At 42.6% G+C, this 22,436-nt stretch overlaps 1 protein-coding gene across 1 annotated transcript; it reads right to left on the bottom strand.

The window, feature by feature from the left end:
* Positions 1-20,725: 20,725 nt before the first annotated feature.
* Positions 20,726-21,676, bottom strand: LOC115638021 (olfactory receptor 14I1-like). Its single transcript, XM_030539618.1, has one exon. It carries the CDS (start codon positions 21,674-21,676, stop codon positions 20,726-20,728), a length of 951 nt encoding a protein of 316 aa, XP_030395478.1.
* Between the last annotated feature and the right edge of the window lie 760 nt (positions 21,677-22,436).

Here is a 22,436-nt window from a genome sequence, read left to right on the forward strand (position 1 = left end):
TCCAACTTCTGTAGTCAACAGATTATTTCTAGGCTTGGACATATATTGGTGGGTCTATTATAGATCACTAACTAGATGACACCAATATCCTTCCAAGGTCATGATGAGCTAACTCCTTCACCATCACTCTGTAATATGTGAACATTACATTTGTATTATGGAGAACTTCATTTCGGAAGAGATATGCAGATGTAAGAAAATTGTATTAGTATTTCTAACAGTTACAGATTATAATACAGGTTATTTCATCCCACATGGGGTTACTATACATTGGACTTCATTATGATGGAGAAAGATGAATTAGTCACTGGACTGCAGGTTGGTGAATGCCTAGGGACCAGTGATCATGACTTGGTTGCACTCAATATAAGCAAATGGAAGACAGTCTCAATCTGTAATGTGTATATATATACTGGATATTTCAAAAGGGCTAATTTCCCAAGGATGAGGAAAATTATGAATGAAACTAATTGGAAGAGGGAAAAAAGAAGGGCAAATGTGAATGGGAATTTTTAAAGTACTTTAAGAAGAATTTGTGAAATGGCCAAAAAGCCATAATTCTAACACAGATCACCCTCCAACTCCCTATGAATGTAATATATTGTTATCATATTCATTATTTTTCCAGAATTTCCTCACCCTAGTGTTTTTAATCATTTACATAATAACTATACTTGAGAATATGGTGATCATGCTGGTGATAAGAGCTGACTCTCGTCTCCCCCCACATGTACTTCTTCATGTCCCATTTATCCTTCATTGATATCTGCTATTCCTCAGGCATGCTGCCTTAGAGGCAGAAGAACTTCCTGATGGAACAGAAGACAGTTCACTTTCATGGTTGCATTGCCTACATTTTCTTTTGCACTCTCTTAGGAGGTAGCAAAATTTTCCTCCACTCAGCCATGACGTCATACTGATAAAGTGCATATGTGACTCATTATGTTCTATGCAGACCATGAGGGAGCAGATCAGCAGCCAGCTGTTGAATGGTGCATGGTCCATGGGTTTTGTATACAGTTCTTTGGGACCAACGAAAGCAGACACTTCAACTGAAAGCTACTTCAGCTCTTAGGCCTCTCCTGAAATGAGAGTTTTTGCCATCCACTTCCAATGCACAGGGCATGCATATATATTCCCTCTAGTGAAAACCCTTGGCACATGGACCTTTCTTCCATATACAGGTTTATGTCCTGTGCATTAGAAAAGGTAGAACTGGTGCTTTACTGGAGCTCTAGATAAGCCAAGCACAGCTGCTCCAGAGTTATATGGTGGAGGACTAACTCTGATCCATAGGCTGACACACTAGGGCTGTCACCTCACTGCACTGTGCTCTTCCTTCTGCAACCACTGCCATGTTGGCAAACTCCTGGGAGTGAACTGGGAACATCCAGAGCTGAAAGCACCAGCCACCACAATGTGATGTAAAGAGGCATTTGGTATAGCGAGTGCCTATAACACGCTCACATCCTATATGGATCAGAGGGACAGGTAAAGCCAGTAGGTTACATCTGAACCCTCTAAAACAGCACTTGCAGGAACACTAACAGGGAGCAGGGATTATTTTTCTAAACACAATTCTGCTCAATCCTGGTGCAGAAGTAAAGGTGGAAAGGACTTAGAATGGCTGTGTGCATTCTCATTCCTTGCTCACTCGTGCACAACATAGCCTGTAGCCCTTGCTCAGACATTTCAAGGGAATTGGCTTTTGATTTTCGTCAGATGTGTCTTGTTTTATAGATCTCGCTGAAAGCTGAAATTCAACCCAGTTTGGAGGAAAATAAATCAATTTATTATTATTAATAATATATTTAAATGTTGGGTGTCATGCTGCCTGGAGTGACTCGTGGCCATGAGTGCCTGTCTCAGGGCATACTGTTAGAAAACAGGGCAGATACCCCAAAATAGTGATGTGTTTTATAACAAGATTCCACCAAACCACTAACACATGTGAACTCCTGGATCACTATACTGTTCTAACCATGGAGTCACAGACAGTTCCCTGAGACTCTTCGGTCTATCTTGCCACTCAAACAAACTGGAATTTGTAATAAAATGATCAGTTACAGCAAAAATCACAAATATTCTAGATTACTTCCAGTCCCAAGAGACTAGTCACTTACCCCAGATCAAGTAGTATCCTAGATCTTACACCAAAGACAATGCTGATAGCCAATTCCATAGTAAACTAACTAAAGGTTTATTAGCTAAGGAAAAGGAATAAGTCTTATTGAGCAGTTAAAGCATGTAAAATATATTTACAGGTGAGTCACAGTTTATTATTCCAAATGGTAGCAGAGATGTAACCTTCCAGTTTCCCAAAAGTCTTTCAGGGCTACCCAGAATAACTCTGGGGATCTTCATCTTCTCGTTCAGTTGTTTCACCCTATTAGAATCCAAAGAGTCCAGAGATGAAGGATCTTTCTCTGAACCTATATTTATAGCTTCTTCTCAGAAAATAAGCTGACAGTGTCACTACCCACAGGGGCTCATCCTTTGATGACAGAGAGTGAGGAATTCAGTTTGAGCCTTTGACCTGTGATTATCACACACAATAACCATGTGCTTTGAAATTAGCACTTTTCTGTTAAAGCGTTTCACTTGCATTCCATAAAATGTCTTTCTCTTTTGGTGGATTATTTAATTACAATTCAAATGTTTGCAACTACATTATAACAGGATACAGATAAGTGAAAACAATGTATCCAATATCCCACAAGTTTTCATGAAGTTTAAACACCAAAGACACTCTTATATATTCAAAAATCACTTTAATCTATACTAGTGAATTGGCCCACCTTTCAGCTCTGCATTTATAAGCATTCAGTGTGGCCTGGGACTTTGGAATGAGTTAGGACCTGGTCTACCAGCATCACATTGGGTGTAACCTTTCTGAAGCCAAAAAGTGAGCAGTTGTGATTTTGTATATTGGCAACTACAATGGGTATCAGAAGTCCTGACTCTGCCACTTTCGCTGACTCCATTGTGTGCCAGGCTAGATTAAGGTGCAAGGCTCCTGAAATCATGTGTGTTAGTGTATAGGTGTGTTTATTAGCCTGGGATAGAATTTTGAGTTTGACTTTTTGATACTCTTATATGTTTCAACAAAGAACAAAGACTGTGTATGTTGCCTCTGCCTAGTAGGATGGATTTGTTAGTACAATGGGAAGAGGTAAGAGCAGTTAAAGTGTTATTCAAGAACACACTTTAAGATTGTCTCAACCGCTATGTCAAGGAAAAGTCAAGCAACCCATCGGGAGGGGCAAAGGAGGTTGGAAGGAAGGTATAAAACACTAAAAGATGAAAGAAATACCTGTCCCTGCCCACAGCAAAACCTCTCTCCTTACCCCTCCAATCGGGTACAAAAGGGATGGGATTGTAGGTGTGCATTGCAGGTATATTTGAGCCTGCTAAGAAGGAGGAGGGGGAAATGAGGAATGGGAAATGAGAATAGGGAATGGGGAATAGGGGAATGGGGACACAGGCTAGGCTCTGTGGCATCAGAGATGGGAAGGTGGACACAGGGTAAGTGCTCTGCAGTGTCAGAGCTGGGAATGGAACACTGGGAAACAGACTCTGCCGGAGTGTAGAGCTATAGATATTCTTGCTTGGAACTAACCCCAATAAACATTGCATTGCTTGCACTTCAGACTTCTGGTCTTTTGTGTGACAAGAACAAGGGGAGGAGGTGAAGGAAAAGCCCTCTAACCAGGTGATCACCAGAATCTGAGCTTGCATTTTAAAAAGTAAGATTTATGGTTGGGTTGAAAAACTTGAAAGCATGACCCAAATGTAACTGATACAGTGATACCTGCCTGAGTATGCAGAGAGCTTGGAACAAGAGGTTTAACAACTACACATGACTTGATCCAAGCCCTAAATGTTGAAAGTATCTTGCATTGCTGTCTCCAGCTCTTACCAGTAGACTACACTCCCTTTATGATCTGACAGTCTCCATTCATATAATTCACAGTAACTATTTCCTCCCTGAGCCAGGAAAAGATCACGCTCCCTAGCTCTTACTACAAGATATTTCCTTCTTTTAGCCCTCTGCTCCACTTGTGTTGTGATTCTGGGGCACTGGTTCACATTTCCTTTCCAGCAGCCACTACCCTGCCATATGCCTATGACAATGTGGCCATGGTTTTTTGAGTCATCAGAAAGAAGAGCAGAGCTCCAACCGAGCCACTCACTGAGAATAGTTTCTCAGAAGGATACCACATGGCTTAAATGGCATGGAGGAACTTGTTTAAGCTGAATTCCTTGGCCATAAATTTGTTCCAGTGCACATGACCTAAAAATCCAGACTGTCCACCAAAGAAATTATGAATTACTAATTTCTATACCAGACTATAAGTGGGGACTGTCAAGGTTCCTACTCCACTCTGAACTTTAGGGTACAAATGTGGGGGACCTGCATGGACACTTCTAAGCTTAATTACTAGCTTAGATCTGGTACTCTGCCACCATCCAGAAATTTCAGTGTCTGGATCACTTCTTGTTCCCCACCCCCAAAACCTTACCCTCCCTGGGCAGCCTTGAGAGGCTTCACCAATTCCCTGGTGAACACAGATCCAAACCCCTTGGATCTTAAAACAAGGAGAAATTAACCATCTCCCCTCTTTTCCTCCGACCAATCCCTGGTGAACACAGACCCAATCCCCTTGGATCTTAAGACAAGGTAAAATCAATAAGGTTCTTAAAAAGAAAGCTTTTAATTAAAGAAAGAAAAGTAAAAAAATTATCTCTGTAAAATCAGGATGGAAAATACTTTACAGGGTAATCAGATTCACGTAGCCCAGAGGAACTCCCTCTAGCCTTAGGTTCAAAGTTACAGCAAGCAGAGGTAAAATCCTCTCAGCCAAAAAAGGACATTTAAAAGTTGAGAAAACAAAAATAAAACTAATCCACCTTGCCTGGCTGTTACTTACAATTTTGAAACATGAGAGACTGATTCAGAAAGATTTGGAGAGCCTGGACTGACGTCTGGTCCCTCTTAGTCCCAAGAGCGAAAACCCCTCAAAACAAAGAGCACAAACAAAGACTTCCCTCCACCAAGATTTGAAAGTATCTTGTCCCCTCAGTGGTCCTCTGGTCAGGTGTCAGCCAGGTTTACTGAGCTTCTTAACCCTTTCCAGATAAAAGAGGCATTAAACCTTAACTATCTGTTTATGACAGGGAGAAATGATAATATTTTGGCTTCTGAACCCAAATTGAAAAGATTTGTTGCTTGCTTGATCCATAACTAGCTTAAGCCAAATGATATAGTCTTTAGTTTCTAAATAGTTTGGTCAATGTGATGGGAGGTACAATGTGATTAATTACTGGCCCAGGATAAGGGGACTGCTGTTAGGCAGGAGAAACATCAGGGATTAGATCTTAGGGGAAAAAGGATTTTTTTCATACATACTTAGGGTATAAAATGTTAATCTCTCAGCCAGCTGGAATGGGGTCTTAATTTTTCAGCGATTGTTCAAGGCTCTACAGATCTCCTCCTTTTGTAATAATTTTTTTGCAAAGAGTGAGTTTTTGAGTGATGTTCCACAGAGGAATTAGATGTATGCGTGAGCATGTCTGAAAGTTTCTGGGTGGCACTGAAACATCATATTGTCTGTGATCAGTGTCTGGATTCTCGGTGAGCTTCATTCAGTTGAAAGTTGGTTTATTTCCTTTTAATCTTTTAAAGAAAATGAAATAATGACCAATGGCATTCAGGAAGCCTTGGCTTTATTCCCAGTCCTGCCATGGAACACAAGAAAGTAATTTTTCTTCATTCTTGCCCTTTTTAATGACACTTTTAAATTACATTTATCCCCAATGTAAATGACCCAATGTAATGACACTTATCCCCAGTGCATCAGAGGGGTAGACGTGTTAGTCTGGATCTGTAAAAGCAGTACTTATCCCCAGTGCAAATGTAAATGAAACTTATCCCCAATGTAAAGTGCTTTAAGATCTATGGATGGAAAGTACTATCTCTTTTCAGTACTTATAAGATCACAGTATCTCAGCATCTCACAGTTGTTAATGTCCACGTAAACCTCTGTGAGGCAGGGAAATGCTGTTATCCCTCTTTATTACAGATTTTTAAAGATATTGAGATGCCTAAAGATGGAAATAGCACCAGTGAGATTTTCAGAAGTACCCATATACTTAATTCTTACTGGAGTCAATGGGAGTTAGACTGGTAGACACATTTACAAACCCTCTAGGCAGGTGACTGAATCTTTAGGTGCTGGAATACCTTGAAAAATCTGGCTTATGCTGACATGCCAAAGATCATATAGGCAGTCTATGGGTGAGCCAAGACTCAAACGCTGCTCTCCCAAGTCTGAAGCCAATGCACTAACCACTGTACCATCAACCACCTTCACCTAGCTAGCACCCCACTTATTTATTAGTTTATTGTTATTATTAGATTATTAGATTATTTATTAGATTACTGTTATTATTAGTAGCTTTGTATATTATATAAAAGTCATTTAAAATCCAGTAATTATCTTATCCCTTATCTTTTACCTCTTACCATTCACAAACAACATGGTAAATGAATGATGGTTAGCCTTTGGTCCTGTTTTCTCTGCCCTGGACACATTCCATTAATCTCTCTTTCTTTGGGACATTTTATTGGATTGATCTCAATTCCCTCCCTCCTTTTGTAATTAACATGATTTGCTATTTCATGACAGCCCCAAGAGTGCAAAAAAAGAAAATGTCTCATTCCGATGTCTCACTCTGTCATCTTAAGTAGACTGAGATTGATGTTTTGGGTAGAATTAGATTGGTCAGTTCTACCAAGTGTTTTTCTTATTAGGCAGCTGATTCATGGTGAGCTCAGCTCTTTTATTATTCCTATTTTATCTGTTGTGTACTTTGGGGGGGAAATGCAATTTTATCATCAGCTGAAACCAAGACACTTATTTAACTGTTAACTACAACCCCCCCCCCCAAAAAAAAGACTAGCATGGGCAAGCTTTTGATCAATAGGTAAAGAATAAAGACTATAAATTATTCTGGAATGCCCACTGATCACAAATGGCTTCATTTCTTTATTTCTTAATTTATCTAATTTTGAGGGGAGCATTTTGAGACAATTCAAGGCATGAATTACAAGATCAATGAACATCCATGATTCTAGCTAAAGTCAATTGCACCCTTGGGTGCTCATTACTACTCAGAATCAAGCCTTCATTGTTTGTCTGCAAGATAATGAAGCATCCAAAATTTGTGAACACGTTTGAAACTTTGAGCCAAAGTCATTGGGCTAAATTTACTCCTAGTGCACCTCAAAGGTCTTGAATACATTCTGCCCATTGATCTCTAAACTCTGAATTATTTTATGATTTTTCCAACCTCTCCCCCTTTTTCCTTACTTCTTAAAACACTCAACAATCCTACTGCTTTGGAGCCAAGTCAGATAGTTCTCAGGGTTCAAAAAAGAACTAGATAAGTTCATGGAGGATAAGTCCACCAATGGCTATTAGCTAGGATGGGCAGGGATGAGGTCCCTAGCCTCTGTTTGCCAGAAGCTGGGAATGGGCAATAGGGGATGGATCATTTGATGATTACGTGTTGTGTTCATTTGCTCTGGGGCACGTGGCATTGGCCACTGTCGGAAGACAGGATTCTGGGCTGGATGGACTTTTGGTCTGACTCAATATGGCCATTCTTATGTTCTTATGTTTCCAAGGGTAACAAAGTGGAAGGAGGAGATATTTTGGTGTGGGATGTTGCCACACTTGTATGTATAACCCACACACCTCCTAAGTGTGGTGTTCTTTCCCATGTAGTGGCACAGAGACCACTTAGAGATTAATGAGTCTGCTACAGCCCTTAGCTAAGGGCCATATGGCTTTTAGCTCATGCAGTATAGGCTCATGCATTTAGCTCCAGAGATCCCAGGTTTGATCCCACCCACCAACGACCGGGGTCTGTTGTTGTTACACTTGCAGTTCAGATGATGATGATGATTAGGCAGGTATCTAGCTGGAAGCCCAATTAATGTTGTGGTCTATATTGTCGTGTGCCCTGAACAGACTAGTAACAAAGGAGAGAATCTAATCTAGATTCTCAAGGAACTTAGATGTTGGGGTGCAGAGCGTAGCAGCAATTAGCTTTCGGGCACCTAGAGAATCTGCAAACTGGCCACCATTGAATTAGGTTTGAATAAAGATTGGAAGTGGATGGGTCATTACACAAAGTAAAAACTATTTTCCCATGCTGATTTTTCCCTTACTCACACCTTCTTGTCCACTGTTGGAAATGGGCCATCCTGATTATCACTACAAAAGTTCTTTTTGTCTCCTGCTGTTCATAGCCCACCTTAATTGATTACTCTCACTATAGTTGGTATGGCAACACCCATTTTTTTCATGTTCACTGTGCATATATATCTTCCTACTGTATTTTCCACTGCATGCATCCAATGAAGTGGGGTTTAATCCATGAAAGCTTATGCTCAAATAAATTTGTTAGTCTCTAAGGTGCTACAAGTACTCCTCATTCTTTTTGCTGATACAGACTAACAAAGCTACCACTCTGAAAACTATGTAGCATGTTTTCTAATGCTTCAGTCATTCTTGTGGCTGTTCTCTGAAATCTCTCCAATTTATTCACATCTCTCTTAGATTGTGGGACCCAGAACTGGACACAGTATTCCATCAGCAGTCATTTCAATGCCAAATAGAGAGGTAAAATAAACTCTCTGCTCCTACCCAATTCCTGGTTATAGATCCAAGAACTACATTACTCCTTTTGACCACAACATTACACTTGGAGCTTATGTTCAGCTAATTAACCACTCTGAGCCCCAAAACTTTTTCAAAGCCTCTGCTTCCCAGGATAGAGTCCCCCATCCTATAAATATAGCCTATAATCTTTGTTCCTAGATGTGTACAATTACATGTAGACATATTGAAAAACACATATTTTTGTTTACCAAGTGATCCAGATTGCTCTGTATCACTGACCTGTCCTCTTCAAGATTTACCTCTCCCCTAACGTTTATGTCATCTCCAAACTTTATCAGTAAAGCTTCATCAGCAGATCTCAAAGCCCTTTTCAAACAGAGATTCATATCATTATCCCCATGTTACAGACGGAGAAACTGATGGTCAGGTCTTGTCTACACTATGCGGCTAACCCGGCACCATTGCAATCAATGCAGAGGCATCGATTTACCAGGCCTGCTGAAGACGTGATAAGTCAACAGGAGAGCATTCTCCCATCAACTTAATTAATCAACCTCAATAAGAGGTGGAAGTTATGTCAATGAGTGAGCATCTCCCATAGACAGAGCACAGTGTAGACACCGTGTTAAATTAACATAAGTTACATCAATTTAAGTTATGTAATTTACGTAGCTTAATTAGCATAACTTATTTTGACTTCTAGCATTAGTGTGTACTAGGCCTCAGTGTTGCAAAAAATGACTCACCCAAGAATGTGGTACGATTGAGATGCAAAGAATTATATCCTTGTTTTGTTAATGCATTTTTATTATGTTAATCCTTCATTTTATGTTTTACAGCTCTTAATTTGGAGGAATACATGAACATGGAAAACCAAACCATGGTGACAGAATTCATTTTCCTAGGACTTTCCAGTTACCCATAGCTCCAGATTTTCCTCTTCCTGGTGTTTTTGGTTATTTATGTTATAACACTGTTGGGGAACATGATGATCATCCTGGTGATAAGCGCTGACCCTCAACTCCACACACTTATGTACTTCTTTCTGTTCCATTTATCCTTTGTCATTATCTGCTATTCCTCTGTCACCATCCCTAAGATGCTGCAGAACTTCCTAGCACAGAGAAAGCCAATATCTGCCAAGGGTTGCTTTGCACAAAACTTCTTTTTTCTCTTCTCAGATGGCACTGGAGTTTTCATTCTCTCAGCAATGGCTTATGATCGATACACTGCCATATGTAACCCACGGCATTACGTGGGAACCATGAGTAAGCAAGTCTGTTATCACTTGCTCAGTAGCTCTTGCATATCTGGGTTCTTGTACGCACTGGCCAACACTTTGTCTGTATTAAGCTTACACTTCTGTGGTCCCAATGAAATCAACCATTACAGCTGGGAGCCTCCTCCACTCTTGGTCTTATCCTGTTCTGAGACACTGACCCCTAAAGTGGTGCTTCTTGCATCTATTATAATTTTTGGATCAAGCGCCTTCGTTCTCACTCTGGTCGCCTACATGCACTCATCTCCGCCATCCTGAGGATACGCACTACAGAGGGCAGGCATAGAGCCTTCTCCATCTGCAGCTCCCACCTAGTTGTGGTTATTTTATACTATGGCACATGTTGTTTCTGGAACATGAAGCCTACTTTTGAAGCATCTATTTTTGATAGAATAATTTCCATCCAGTACAGTATCTTAACCCCCATGTTAAACCCCATCATCTACAGCCTGAAAAACAAAGAAGTGAAAACTGCTCTGTGGAAGCTATTTGCAAAATTCAAGTTTCCCAAGGAAACTTTACATTTATAAGTGTAGAAAAGAAGACACATTGAACTAGTGGTACATATCTGAAAAATCCGAGCTTGTCTAATGGACTAAGTATTTCTATTTATGAATTGCGTCCAGAAATGTTTTAGGCTGAAACTTTCAAAGTTACCAAAGGGATTTGGGAATCCAGTTCCTAGAAGTGAATTTGCAAAACTCAGAGATATTTTTTTCAGAAAATCAAACATTCTGCACTTTATTCTATGCTCCCTCTTCCTGGGATACATACCAAGTAACTCTACTAAAGTCAGTGAGATTGATTATCCTCTTTCTCGCCCCGGTGTAACCCTGGAGTAACTCTTACCGCTGGTCAAAAGTTTTTAACTCAAACTTTTTTTTCTATCAAATATTAGCTTTATAGTTTTTTTTTACAAGAAGTTTTATATTAGTGCATTTTAATGGAAAAAAAATGAAACTACATTTGTAAAAAGTTGTTTTGTTTTAACCCTGCAAAGAGAAAATGTTTTGTTTGGGTTTTGAAAACAGAAAAAGATGTGGGTTTGCTTTTTGGTTTTCAATATTTTGTTATTGATTTTCCAATTTTCCTCCCCCTTTTTTACTCTCTTTTTTTCTGGGAGAACCAAAAAGAGAGAGAAAGTGTTGGTGAAGCAACATTTTTTTCCCCAGAATCAAACAATGAAAATTGCAATTTGAAATACAAATATTCACTTCTGGAGGCGATCCAAAACATTATTTTTTTCAACAAAATTATTCCAAATATTTGCTGGAAATAAAATAGGATTGTTCAACCGGCTCTAATAACTCCATCTGAGTCAAAGGAGTTTCACCTGTGAAAAATCAGTGTAAGTGAAAGGAGAGTTAGTACCTTAGGGCTGGTCTACCCTAAAGCTTTAAGTCAACCTAAGTTACGCTACTTCAGTTATATAAGTTACTGAAGCCGATGTAACTTAGGTTGACTTACAGCAGTGCCTGCAATCTCTCACTGACTTACCTTCCACCTCTCTGGGAGGTGGAGTACTGACATTGACAGGAGAGCACTCTGCCATTGACTTAGCTTGTTTTCACTAGACCCGCTAAATCGACACCACTGCATTGATTGCAGCAGAGCCAATTTAGCTGTAAATATAGATAAGCCCTTAGTGCCAGAACAGATGTTAACGGTGACATTTATGGACTCTACACACCCTGGGAGCAGTGTGCCATGAATGGATGCCCAGAAAAGGAAGCCTGGAGAGAGATCTGCTTTGTCTTAAGCAATGATCTTGTTACAGCCTTATGCTGGAGATGGCTTAGCATTTAACTACCTATATTCTTATCCTCTCTTGCTGCAATTAATGGCATCATTTTCAGTGCTGGTAGGCATCCCAAAGTCATCTCTGATCTAGCTACCACACTAAAAGTGCCAGTGCTGATAAGATGGCATAGAATTCATTATGGGGCTAGTAACGTGAGTAAGTACTCAGGAGCATTGGCTGGCTTATGCAGCCTGTGCTGAAAAGGGCACCATGGGCATTCACTGGACATTTTGGTATGCGAGATGGATTATGTGGGTCTGGCTACCCCACTGCAGACTACACTGTCAGCTGCACGGTGGAGATACCCTGGAGATCTCACAGCAGCTATTAGCTCCAAAACACTGTCATACAGAGAGGCCAAACAGACAGTTTCACATCAGACAATGAGGTTTTCAGAGCTGCCCAAGGGATAAGAACATAACATAAGAACATTAGAATGGCTATACTGGCACAGACCAAAAGTCCATCTACCCCAGCATCCTGTCTTCCAACAGTAGCCAATGCCAGGTGCCCCAGACGGAATGAACAGAACAGGTAATCACCAAGTGATCCATCCCTTGTCTCCCATTCGCCACTTCTGGCAAACAGAGTCGAGAGACACCATCCCTGCCCATCCTGGCTAATAGTCATTGATGGACCTATCCAAATCCCATCAAAGTAGGATTTAGAAGCCCAGATCCCATGATGGGAGATGGGTGTCCAAATCCACAAGGAACTTTGAAAATCCCAATTTGCAAAGTAAAAGAATTTGACACATCAGTAGGTAAAATTGTGGCTTAAAATAAATTTGAGGTGAAAGAAGAAGATATAGCTCTTATACAGCACTGTTCATCAGTGCATCTCAAAGCGTTTCACATCTCTTAATGTATTTATCCCCACAATGCCCCTGTGAGGTAGGGAAGGGTTACTATTCCCTTTGTTCTGATGGAGAACTGAGGCACAGCAAGGCAGTCAGAAATGAAGGCCTGCGATGGGGCCTAGAAGTAGGTAACTAACTGCACCTGAAACTCCTAATCAGCCATATTGCCTCTAACCTGGACAGATCTGGATTGATCAGGACATGTGAGTGAAGGAGGACAGACTCAGGGATGGATAGATGGATTGTAAGCACCAGGCTTCAGTTTTATTAAAAATTTAACATTGGGAAGAGTTTGCCCAATTCTATGTGTAGATTCCTGACAGGACATTGTACTGCTTCTTCAGAGAACTGATGAAATGAAAAGAGAGAGAGAAAGAGAGAATCTAGCTCGCTAGCTATCTATCTAATTCCAGATCCCCAGTAGGTGTAATCTAGCATTGCTCAATCAAAATCGATAGAGATGTGTTGATGTACACAAGGTAAGATTCTGGTCCATGTGCTTTGAATAGGTTGTGATTCCCTAAGCGCCTCCAAAAATCAGGCACATGGGGTGTAAACATGGGTCGAGATTCTTTTCCTATGCCAGTGTAAATCTTGAGTAACTCCCCTGAAGTCAATGCAGTTTTACCTATGTAAAACCAGAATAAGTGTGTCAATGATGAAGTCAAAGGACTCTGGTATTTTGGGCCACTGGAATCAATGGTCCTGATTCTACCTCTTTTTCACCCAGTGTAAATCAGAAGTAATTCCATTGCAGTCAGTGGGGCTGTTTCCCCTCTCACTCATTCCAGTGTAATTTGTCCACTTTCTGTGCTTGGTTTCTGAATCTGTAAAATGAGGATAATGATACTGACCTGCTTGGTAAAGTGCTTTGAGATCTGCTGATTGAAAGCCAGGTATGAAAGTATTATTCTTATTGCCTGGCTGGCAAAAGAATCTGTCCCATTCTGCTCTTTTATTCAGCCCACTCTTTTGCAGACAATATCCATGAATAATGAATGGAGGTTTGACATGATGCAAGAGCATGTAAAATATGTTCAGTATGTAGTGCAGGGATGTCTATGAGGGTAGGTGTGTGAATTCAAAAAATTCACAAAGGCATGTGGGATTTACAGCCAGCTTCTCTGAGAACTCGCCTGACTTATGTATTTAATGACTCCACAAGCAATTTCTTTTGAAGTTATGAGAAAATCTGTGAATTTCTGAGAAGATCATGTCCCAAGGGGGCTCCTGAGCAGATGAATTAAGCCATCCTGAGTCAAACACTTCTAGAAGAAAGAAAGAAAGAAAGAAAGAAAGAAAGAAATTGTTCATTTTCAGTTATAAGTATATATTGTGACAAAGCTCTGTTCTTGTCTCCGTGGGTCCCGTGTTTCCTGACAGATTTTGCTAGCCTCAGAGGTTCGTTGTGACCCTCCATGTAGCCCTTCTCTCTCTAGAGGCAAGGGTCACAGCTTACTGAGCCATTTTCCTCATAAGCCAGCAGGGGAGATGAGGAGAAGCAACTCTCCCTCACACAGTCTCTGTTGTCTCCCAGTCTCCTTCATCATTACCTCAGGGCCTCCTTCCTTGCACCTGAGACAGATTTGTACTGCTTCCTTCCTCCAAAAGCACAGGAGCAACTTCTGTTAGCGAAAGTGACAAGGTTTTAAGCTACACAGAGCGCTTCTTCATGTCTCTGTGGAAGCTCAAAAGCTTCTCTCTTTCACCAACAGAAATTGGTCCAATAAATCAAACAAAAGTAAACAAAATAAAACAAACAATAAATGTCCTGACCATCTCTCCTTTCCCTCAACCACCAGAAATACATAAGAATGTGAAGCCCCTTATGGGGCAAGGGACAAACTACCAGCCATGATCACATTCCAGGATGCTTCATACTGGAAAGAGATCTGTGCAAACACAATCAGAGCTCACACTGGTACCACTGAGCTCAGAACCCAGCCCTTGGTCAGTTGTACATTAGTAAACATACCTGCAGGGGTATGCTAGTGTCTCCTGAGTTAAAATGTCATCTGAGCCTTATGGTGCTGTAAAAATCTCTGATGATGAAATGCATGGACATCCCAATTACCCTTGTGACATTTTTTCCTGAAACAGTCAGTGGGAACTGAAACTATCTGAGAACATGGTGGGATCAGTGACTTCTAAAAGAGGGCACTCAGAGACCATTAAGAGCTGTGGATGAAGTTCATACCACGGTGCAGCGGGGTGGTTACCTGCTCCAGCCCTGAAGAGCTGCTTGGGGAGGCAGCCGCAGCTGGACCATGCCCCAATCAGGCCACAGCTGGCCTGTAAAAAAGGCTGTGAGCCAGGAGCCCAAATAGTCTCCCTCTGCCTGTAGAGGGAGAAGGGCCTGGCTGCAAGGTGCCAAGAAGGGAACCTAGAGTGGAGAACGGCTGGGGAAAGGCCTAGGGAACCGGGGAACTCTGGTCTAGGAAAGCCCCAGGCTGAAGGCCTGGTAAGGCCCATTAGGTACTGGGTTGCAGGAGGCAGCCCATGGATAGGCAGAAGCAGCAGATCCGAGCCCCCTTTGCCCATGATGAGTGGCTTACACTGCAGTCCACTCCAGCGAGTGGAGTGCTAGATGGGGACTGGCAGTAACCTAATACTGAGGTGAAGTGGAGATGGGGTGGGGGTTTCCCTGGGAGGGGGAGACCCTGAGGCTGTGAGGGGTACTGCCAGGGGGCAGCACCCAAGACAAGGGCACCAGGGTCCTGAGAGGGACATGGGGCCAGCGGTAAGGCAGATCACTGGCCTGCAGAGGGCGCTCCAGGCTGGAAATCAAGCTAATTCCCTGAGAGACCAGCAGGAGGTGACCCAGGGGTGAGTTCACATACTTACACACAGCTAGATTAAAACAATCTTTTTCCACCCCACCAAAGCTGCTGTATGCAGTACATTATTGGATATGCAAATAGTTTTTGACCTGATCCAGCTGCTTATATAGGGAGACCCCCTCCCCCGCCACCAGTAGCAAGCTTCTGTGGTGCTGAAGAACTGAAGGTTTCCCAAGGGAATTTATTGACATATTTGTTCCTGGGTAGGTTGCCTGGAGCCCTGCAGGGCTCAGAATCAGGGGCACTGATGGAAAAAGCTCAGATCCCAGGACAGCTGCCGAATACAAAATGAGAAAACATGAACAGTGAGTGACATTCTCCTGCCAGCTACCACAGCTCTGCTCCACTTTCTGAACAGGGCTGAGCTGAGAACTGGGATCCCTGATTTGCATTGTCTCACCTGCATTTGGCTTGTAAGAATTTTCTCTTCAGACATTAAACCTTTCCCATTTGTTGCAATGGGACACCTTTAGAGCTGAGGTACATCTTCGGGTGGATTCACATTTCACTGACAGTGGTGTCAATCCAGAGTAACTCTATTGGCTCCAATTGCCACCCACATCAGCATAGCTCTGATGGAGTCATGAGATGCTGGGGACAGTGCTGGTAGAGGGTGCTAGGGTCTCATTTGCGGTGGTTTCTCTGTGCGTAGGACAATTCCCCTGCCCCCAGTAGGATAATTCAGAGGAAACTCCATAAGGATCCCTTGTGAAATCTCCACTCTCAGATTTGACTAAGGACATGGACAATCTGGGCCATAGTGTCTATATTTTCAAATAGTCAGAGGAAGTCATAACATTCAGAAACTTGCACATGGTAGTGACATCATGGGGTGGTTACATTGCATGGTGGTGAGTAGTTTGCACTGATAGGTGGAGATGTAGAGGTGTGTCAGGTCTGAGATATTTGTGTGTGAGACAGAACTAACACACAATATCCATAGTATAGGTAATATCAAATATGTTTTTGTGTAACTAAGAATTTTGTTCATATTAAGCTTTTCCTAGGAGGCTTTGTACTTTGTGAAATTGTGCAACCAAAGAATGATGTGGAGTGTTGTGATATCAGGGTTAGGTTCAGAGACATGCCAAAAATACAGAATAAGACAGATGATTCTGTTGATGCTTCACCAACATGGCTTCTGTACCAAGCGACAGATAGTGCAGGACATCTCTAAATTTGCAGATTTGGGGGAAATTGTTCAAAACAAGATAAGAAACTGGTAAGAACTAGTGCATAAATCCTAGGTAATACCGTGGAATGTGTAGAACCTTTTTTTTATTGTAAACAAGGTTACTATAAATATGACCAGAAAGAAGCCCACGATTTCAGAGTAAGGTGGAGTTGTGAGCTGCAAACCTCTTCCCCATGCTGGGTAAAATAGTAACTGTTTCTTTACTGGGCTGATTTATTTTTGGTTAATAAAGTGACTGAGCCTGAGTCACCTGACATCTTTACCAGTAAAATGCTGGAACCCTGACAGAATGCTGAGAATATGGGTTTGAGACTCTCTGTGGGTGGAGATTTCCACTGCTTGGCAAAGCCCCTATCAAAGTGCAGGTGGGGCTCAGTGAAGATAAGCAGTACTGAGAGGTAATCTGAGGCTTAAAACTGCTCTCCTCTTAAATCCAGCACATAGAGAAGAGCCTTTCCTTCTCACACACTTCCTAGCTGAGCGCTGCCTGTAGCAATCTTGCAGGCCCCAGTCTCCTCATTTTGAAGTCAAGAAGCTCTAGGCCATTTCTCATCCTTATGGACTGAAATTGTTTCCCAGGGTCCTTTTCTGAGTCTGCTGTCATTTCCTGAGAGCTGCCACTGTCATTGGTGTGTCAAGGGCAGAACTGCTTGGTGTCACGGGTGCAGGGCTAGTTGCTCATCTCCTTTCCGAAATCACCCACCTCAGGTGTTCGGCCTCTTACCCTGTCTGCCCCAGATGGCATCTCATGGCTCTCCCACTCTGAGACCAGGCTCTGTGTTCACTCCTCCATCTATACTGCTGGCCATTTTGACCCAGCAGCTAGTCAAAGTTTTGGAACCTGTGGGTCAACCAGCAATGGAGACCTTGTCTGCCCATCCAGTTAGTGGAAAGGTTTGTAGAGATAGGTCAGATCCAGCACCTAAGAGCCAAAGCTCCTCCTTTGAACTTGGAGGAATTTGGGATCCCATAGTGGATTAGAGTCTGGGCTTGGGCCTATCTTTGCTTGTCTTTCAGGTGGACACTTTCCTGCTAAGGGGAATATTTCTTCTCTCAGCTTGAGTGAGCCTAGATGCTATATCCCCAGCAAAGTGTCAGTCATGTTCCCATTGCTGTCAATAGACTAGCTCCCTGAGTCTTCCAGGAGCATGTAATATGAGGGTTAGAAAGGACCTCAGGAGGTCATCTAGTACAACCCCCTGCTTAAAGCAGGACCACTCCCCAGACAGATTTTTACCCCAGTTCTCTAAATGGAGCCCTCAAGGATTAAACTCATAATCTGAGGTTTATCAAGCCAATGCTCAAACCACTGAGCTATCCCTCCCCCGAATGGGGTAGAGGTGGTAGGGAATTTTCCCCTGGAACAATTTTCCATTGTAAAACATGTTAGAGGGCTTTCCTTTCACCCTCTTCCCTGGTTCTTGTCACGCAGACAGCAAGCAGCACAAGACCAGAAGTCCGAAGTGCAAACAAAGCAAAGTTTATTGGGGTTAGTTTCCAAGCAAGCATATTCAGAAGCCCTTCACAGCAGTCGGGCTTATCTCTATATGCAGATAGAGCCTGTTCCCCATTGTTCCTGTCTGAGCTCTGATGCCTCAGAGTATTTACCCCATGTTCTCTTCCCAGCTCTGAGGCCGCAAAGCCTTGCCTGTGTCCCTGTTCCTGTTCCACCTCCCCTTAGCAGGCATGATTCCAATTTCCTTTCTACTTCCAGTTTGAACCATTTATAAAGTAATATTCTCAGCGATACCTTAACCAATAATTTTACTGAAATGTAACTTACCAATCCTAACATATTGTAACATAATTCTCTGACCAATTATATCCCATTACCTTAATTAACTTACACCTAGCAAAATTAATTATACAGCAGACAGAAACATTTAGAGAACCAGACAGATTAACAATAGAATAGTGGGGACCATAAAGATAAAACAATACAATACTGATAAGTGATTTCTTGCCAGACAGGATGCTATCAAACTAAGTTTTCTTTAACCATCTTAAGTTCTGTTTCTTTATCTGGTGGTGATGGGCACTATCAGGACAGGATCATCTTCCTAACAGTCTAATACCACCTTATTTCAGTGTGACTGGTTTGGGATGTGAGGATGTGACCATACACTTCCCTGCTTATGGCTGTGCTTAGCCAAAGACCTTAGCCTAAGAATAAGGCCTCAGCCTATCCTGGTGAAAGAAGGCCCATACAAAGGTGGACTGTGATTTTGATTCTTTGTTTTGTACCTCTATAATTAAGTGATAAAAATACATCTAAGTTCTATCTTCTAACAAAATGTCCATTCACAAAATCAATATTTTCCATGAGAAAATGGTGGTTTTCAGTGCTTAAAGTGAGTGCCACTGTGTCCAGTTCCAGCTTCTCAATGCCTCTCAGAATTGTCTGTCTGGGAAGCTCAGCCCTTAAATGCACTGTCCCAAACCACCCTAAAAAATTCAATTTTGAAAAAAAAAAAAGTTCTTCTACCAGGAAATTTGCAGTGATGGCTCCCTGGCCAACAACCCCCCACCCCCAGCCAACTGATAAAATATAACAAAACAAATCTAGACAGGCTAACTTACAACCTGGCCCAGGACCTGACTGTGCAGTCACCAGTCTATTGTGAGTGGACTGAATCAGTGAGTTCCATTTGCTTCTAAGTCAGTTGGGTCTGAGTAGAGTCTAGTCATTCTCGCAAGCTCTGGGACTCTAGGACACACTCCCAAGTGGAGCCTGCTTGTCTGATGCCCTTTCTTTTGCCAGGAGAGGCCCCTGTTCATCTGCTCTAGACCTCAAAACAGGTGTTTGTGTTCCGACAAGCCCCTCAGTAACTTACCCACACTGCCCCAGAGCTCTGCCTTGTCTGGGGTCACTATGAGCTTCCAGCTGACCCCCTTCAGAGACAATGTGGCAGGAAAACAAGGAACACTGGCTGAGCAAAAGGATTTCTTAACCATAGTCACTTTAGAACAGTTAGATACTATGCAAAAACAACAGAGTCCTGAGATGCCCCCTGACTTGGACTGTTCTCACCCCATCTGTAAATCAGAGGTTCATCAGAGTTTTGGTCTGGGTTGCTCCTTCTTGTCCTTCTTATGTGTGTCCATGATCGGCCCCTCCCTGCACAGAGCAGAACCTCCTTATTTAACAGGCCTCTGTCTCCATGGCATGGATTCGAACTCATAGACTCATAGGTCAGAAGGGACCAATCTGATCATCTAGTCTGACCTCCTGCACAAGGCCACAGAACCCCACCCATCCAATTTTAATGTGACGTTCCATTCTCCATCCAATCACTTTTCCCTGGGGAGGAGGAGGAGGGTGTTCATTGAGAGACAATAAACATCAATAACCCTAAATTCTAGTCTTGATGTCTGTCTGTGGTGATCCTTCAATGGGGTGTCAAATGCCTTTCCCAGGCAGGACAGTTGTCTGGAATGCAACCCAATACACTGCCATTGAGAAACAGCAGACTTGTGCTGTCAGCATGCCAATCATTCCACCGATACAGGTTATGATTTCACACAATCATATCCCACTGAGATACACAAACAAACAATAAACCAACACCCATCATGCCCCAAGCAGAGTTCCTACCTCCAGATGGAGAAGACCCAGACAGCTCATGAAGTCCATTAGGGACTTTGATCTGGCTACTAATTTTATGTGGAAGATGCTCAGACAACATGGGGATGGGTGGCAGTAGAAAAATCCAAGATAGATACATAACTAGATTGACACTCATGTAAATCTACAGTAACTCCACTGACTTGAGTTTGTCTGCATTTTTGCCAATGTAAATATCCTTTTACATGCGAAGCGATTGCAAATCATAGAATTCAGGCTTGGAAGGGACCTTAGGAGGTCATCTAGCCCAACCCCCTACCCAAAGCAGGACCAATCCCCAACTATTTTCCCCCTCAGATCCCTAAACGGCCCCTAAAGGATTGAGCTCACAACCCTCAGTTTAGCAGGCCAATACTGAGCTCTCTCTCCCATGTTCTCAGGGAGACACTAATGTCACCTCTTGATTCCATTTATATAGAAACACAATAAATGGCAGTCAAAGGCGAGAGATGGACCTTCTATTCTCAGTGAAAAATCTCCACCCTCTCCTCACGGCAGTTTTGATCTCTTTATTTCTCATGCTATAGATGATTGGATTCATTACTGGAGGCATCACAGAATAGAGAACAGCTATAACAAGATCCAGACCTGACACTGACCTGGAGGTGGGTTTCAGGTAGGCAAATGTGCCAGTGCAAATAAACAAGGAGACCACAATGAGGTGAGGAAGGCAGGTAGAGAAGACTTTAAGCCTTCCCTGCTCAGAGGGGATTCCCAGAACTGTTTTGAAGATCTGAACATACGACACAATTATTAAAACAAAGTAGCTAAAATATAAGCATGCACTAAAGACAAGAAGCCTAGTTTCAATGAAGTAGGCATCAGAGCAGGCAAGCTTGAGTAACTGGGGGATTTCACAGAAGAACTGATCAACCATGTTGCCTCTGCAGAAGGATATTACAAACATGTTTCCAGTGTGCAGTGCAGAATTGAGAATGCCACTAATCCAGGCACCGGCTGCCACTTGGACACAAGCTCCCCTGTTCATCACTCTCTCATATTGCAATGGCCGACAGATGGCGAGGTATCGATCATACGCCATGACTATGAGAAGGGAAAAATCTGCTCCTATGAAAAAAAGGAAAAAAAAGATTTGGGTGACACATCCAGGATAAGAAATCGACTTGGTGTTCATGAGGGAATTGGCCATGGATTTGGGGATGGTAACAGAGATGGAACCAAGGTCTAGGATGGACAGATTCATCAAGAAGAAGTACATGGGGGTGTGAAGATGGTGGTCGAGGGCTACGGCTGTGACGATGAGAAGATTCCCTATCAGGGCTGCCAGGTAAATCACTAGAAACACTACAAAGTGCAAAATCTGCAGCTCCTGAATGTCAGAAAATCCCAAGAGAAAGAACTCGGTCACGGTGGTTTGATTGGACATTTTCTTCCTCAGCACGTTGTGCGATGCCTGTGGAGGGAAGAAGGGCAATGAGCAGGATTAGAGTGACAAAGGGAATGGTCCCAATTCCCCTGTGCAAAGGAACTCCTGATGTGACTGTCACAGGAGCAGAGCACTCGTCACTTCTATTGAGCAGGAGAGGTGAGTGTTCCTCATCGATGACAATGAGACCGCTGGTCCAGTGCGTTATCACACGAGTCTCAATCAGCACAAATCTTTGAAACCTGTGGGAGGGCAAACAGCTGTGCATATCTCTCTATCAGTGTCACAGAGAGTGAACAATCTATGAGTTTACCCTGCATAAGCTTTATACAGGGTAAAACAGATTTATTTTGGGCTTGGACCCCATTGGGAGTTGAGCATCTGAGTGTTAAAGACAGGAACACTTCTGTAAGCTGTTTTCAGTTAAGTCTGCAGCTTTTGGGCACTTGGTTCAGACCCTGGGTCTGTGTTGGAGCAGACGGGCATGTCTGGCTCAACAAGACAGGGTGCTGGAGTGGAAAGCAGGGCAGAAGTAGTCTTGGCACATCATTTGGCAGTTCCCAAGGGGGTTTCTGTGATCCAACCAGTCACAGCTGCCTATTCACATGTTGTTTAATGGCACCCAATGCCAGCTACGCCTACATAGCTGTGTGATGTAGCATCTCTCAGTTACTGCTGTGTTGTGTTGCTTCCCGCTGTGAATTTATGCCTGTGCTGTGAGGGTCAGTGGCTGTTATGACACCTAGGTTCTGTTCTTGGC

The sequence above is a fragment of the Gopherus evgoodei genome, chromosome 21 (assembly GCF_007399415.2).
Source record: "Gopherus evgoodei ecotype Sinaloan lineage chromosome 21, rGopEvg1_v1.p, whole genome shotgun sequence".
Classification (NCBI taxonomy): Eukaryota; Metazoa; Chordata; order Testudines; family Testudinidae; genus Gopherus; species Gopherus evgoodei.

Bases quoted from the DNA above. Each gene is read 5' to 3' on its own strand.
- LOC115638021 (XM_030539618.1), bottom strand. From the start codon at position 21,676: ATGTCCAATCAAACCACCGTGACCGAGTTCTTTCTCTTGGGATTTTCT.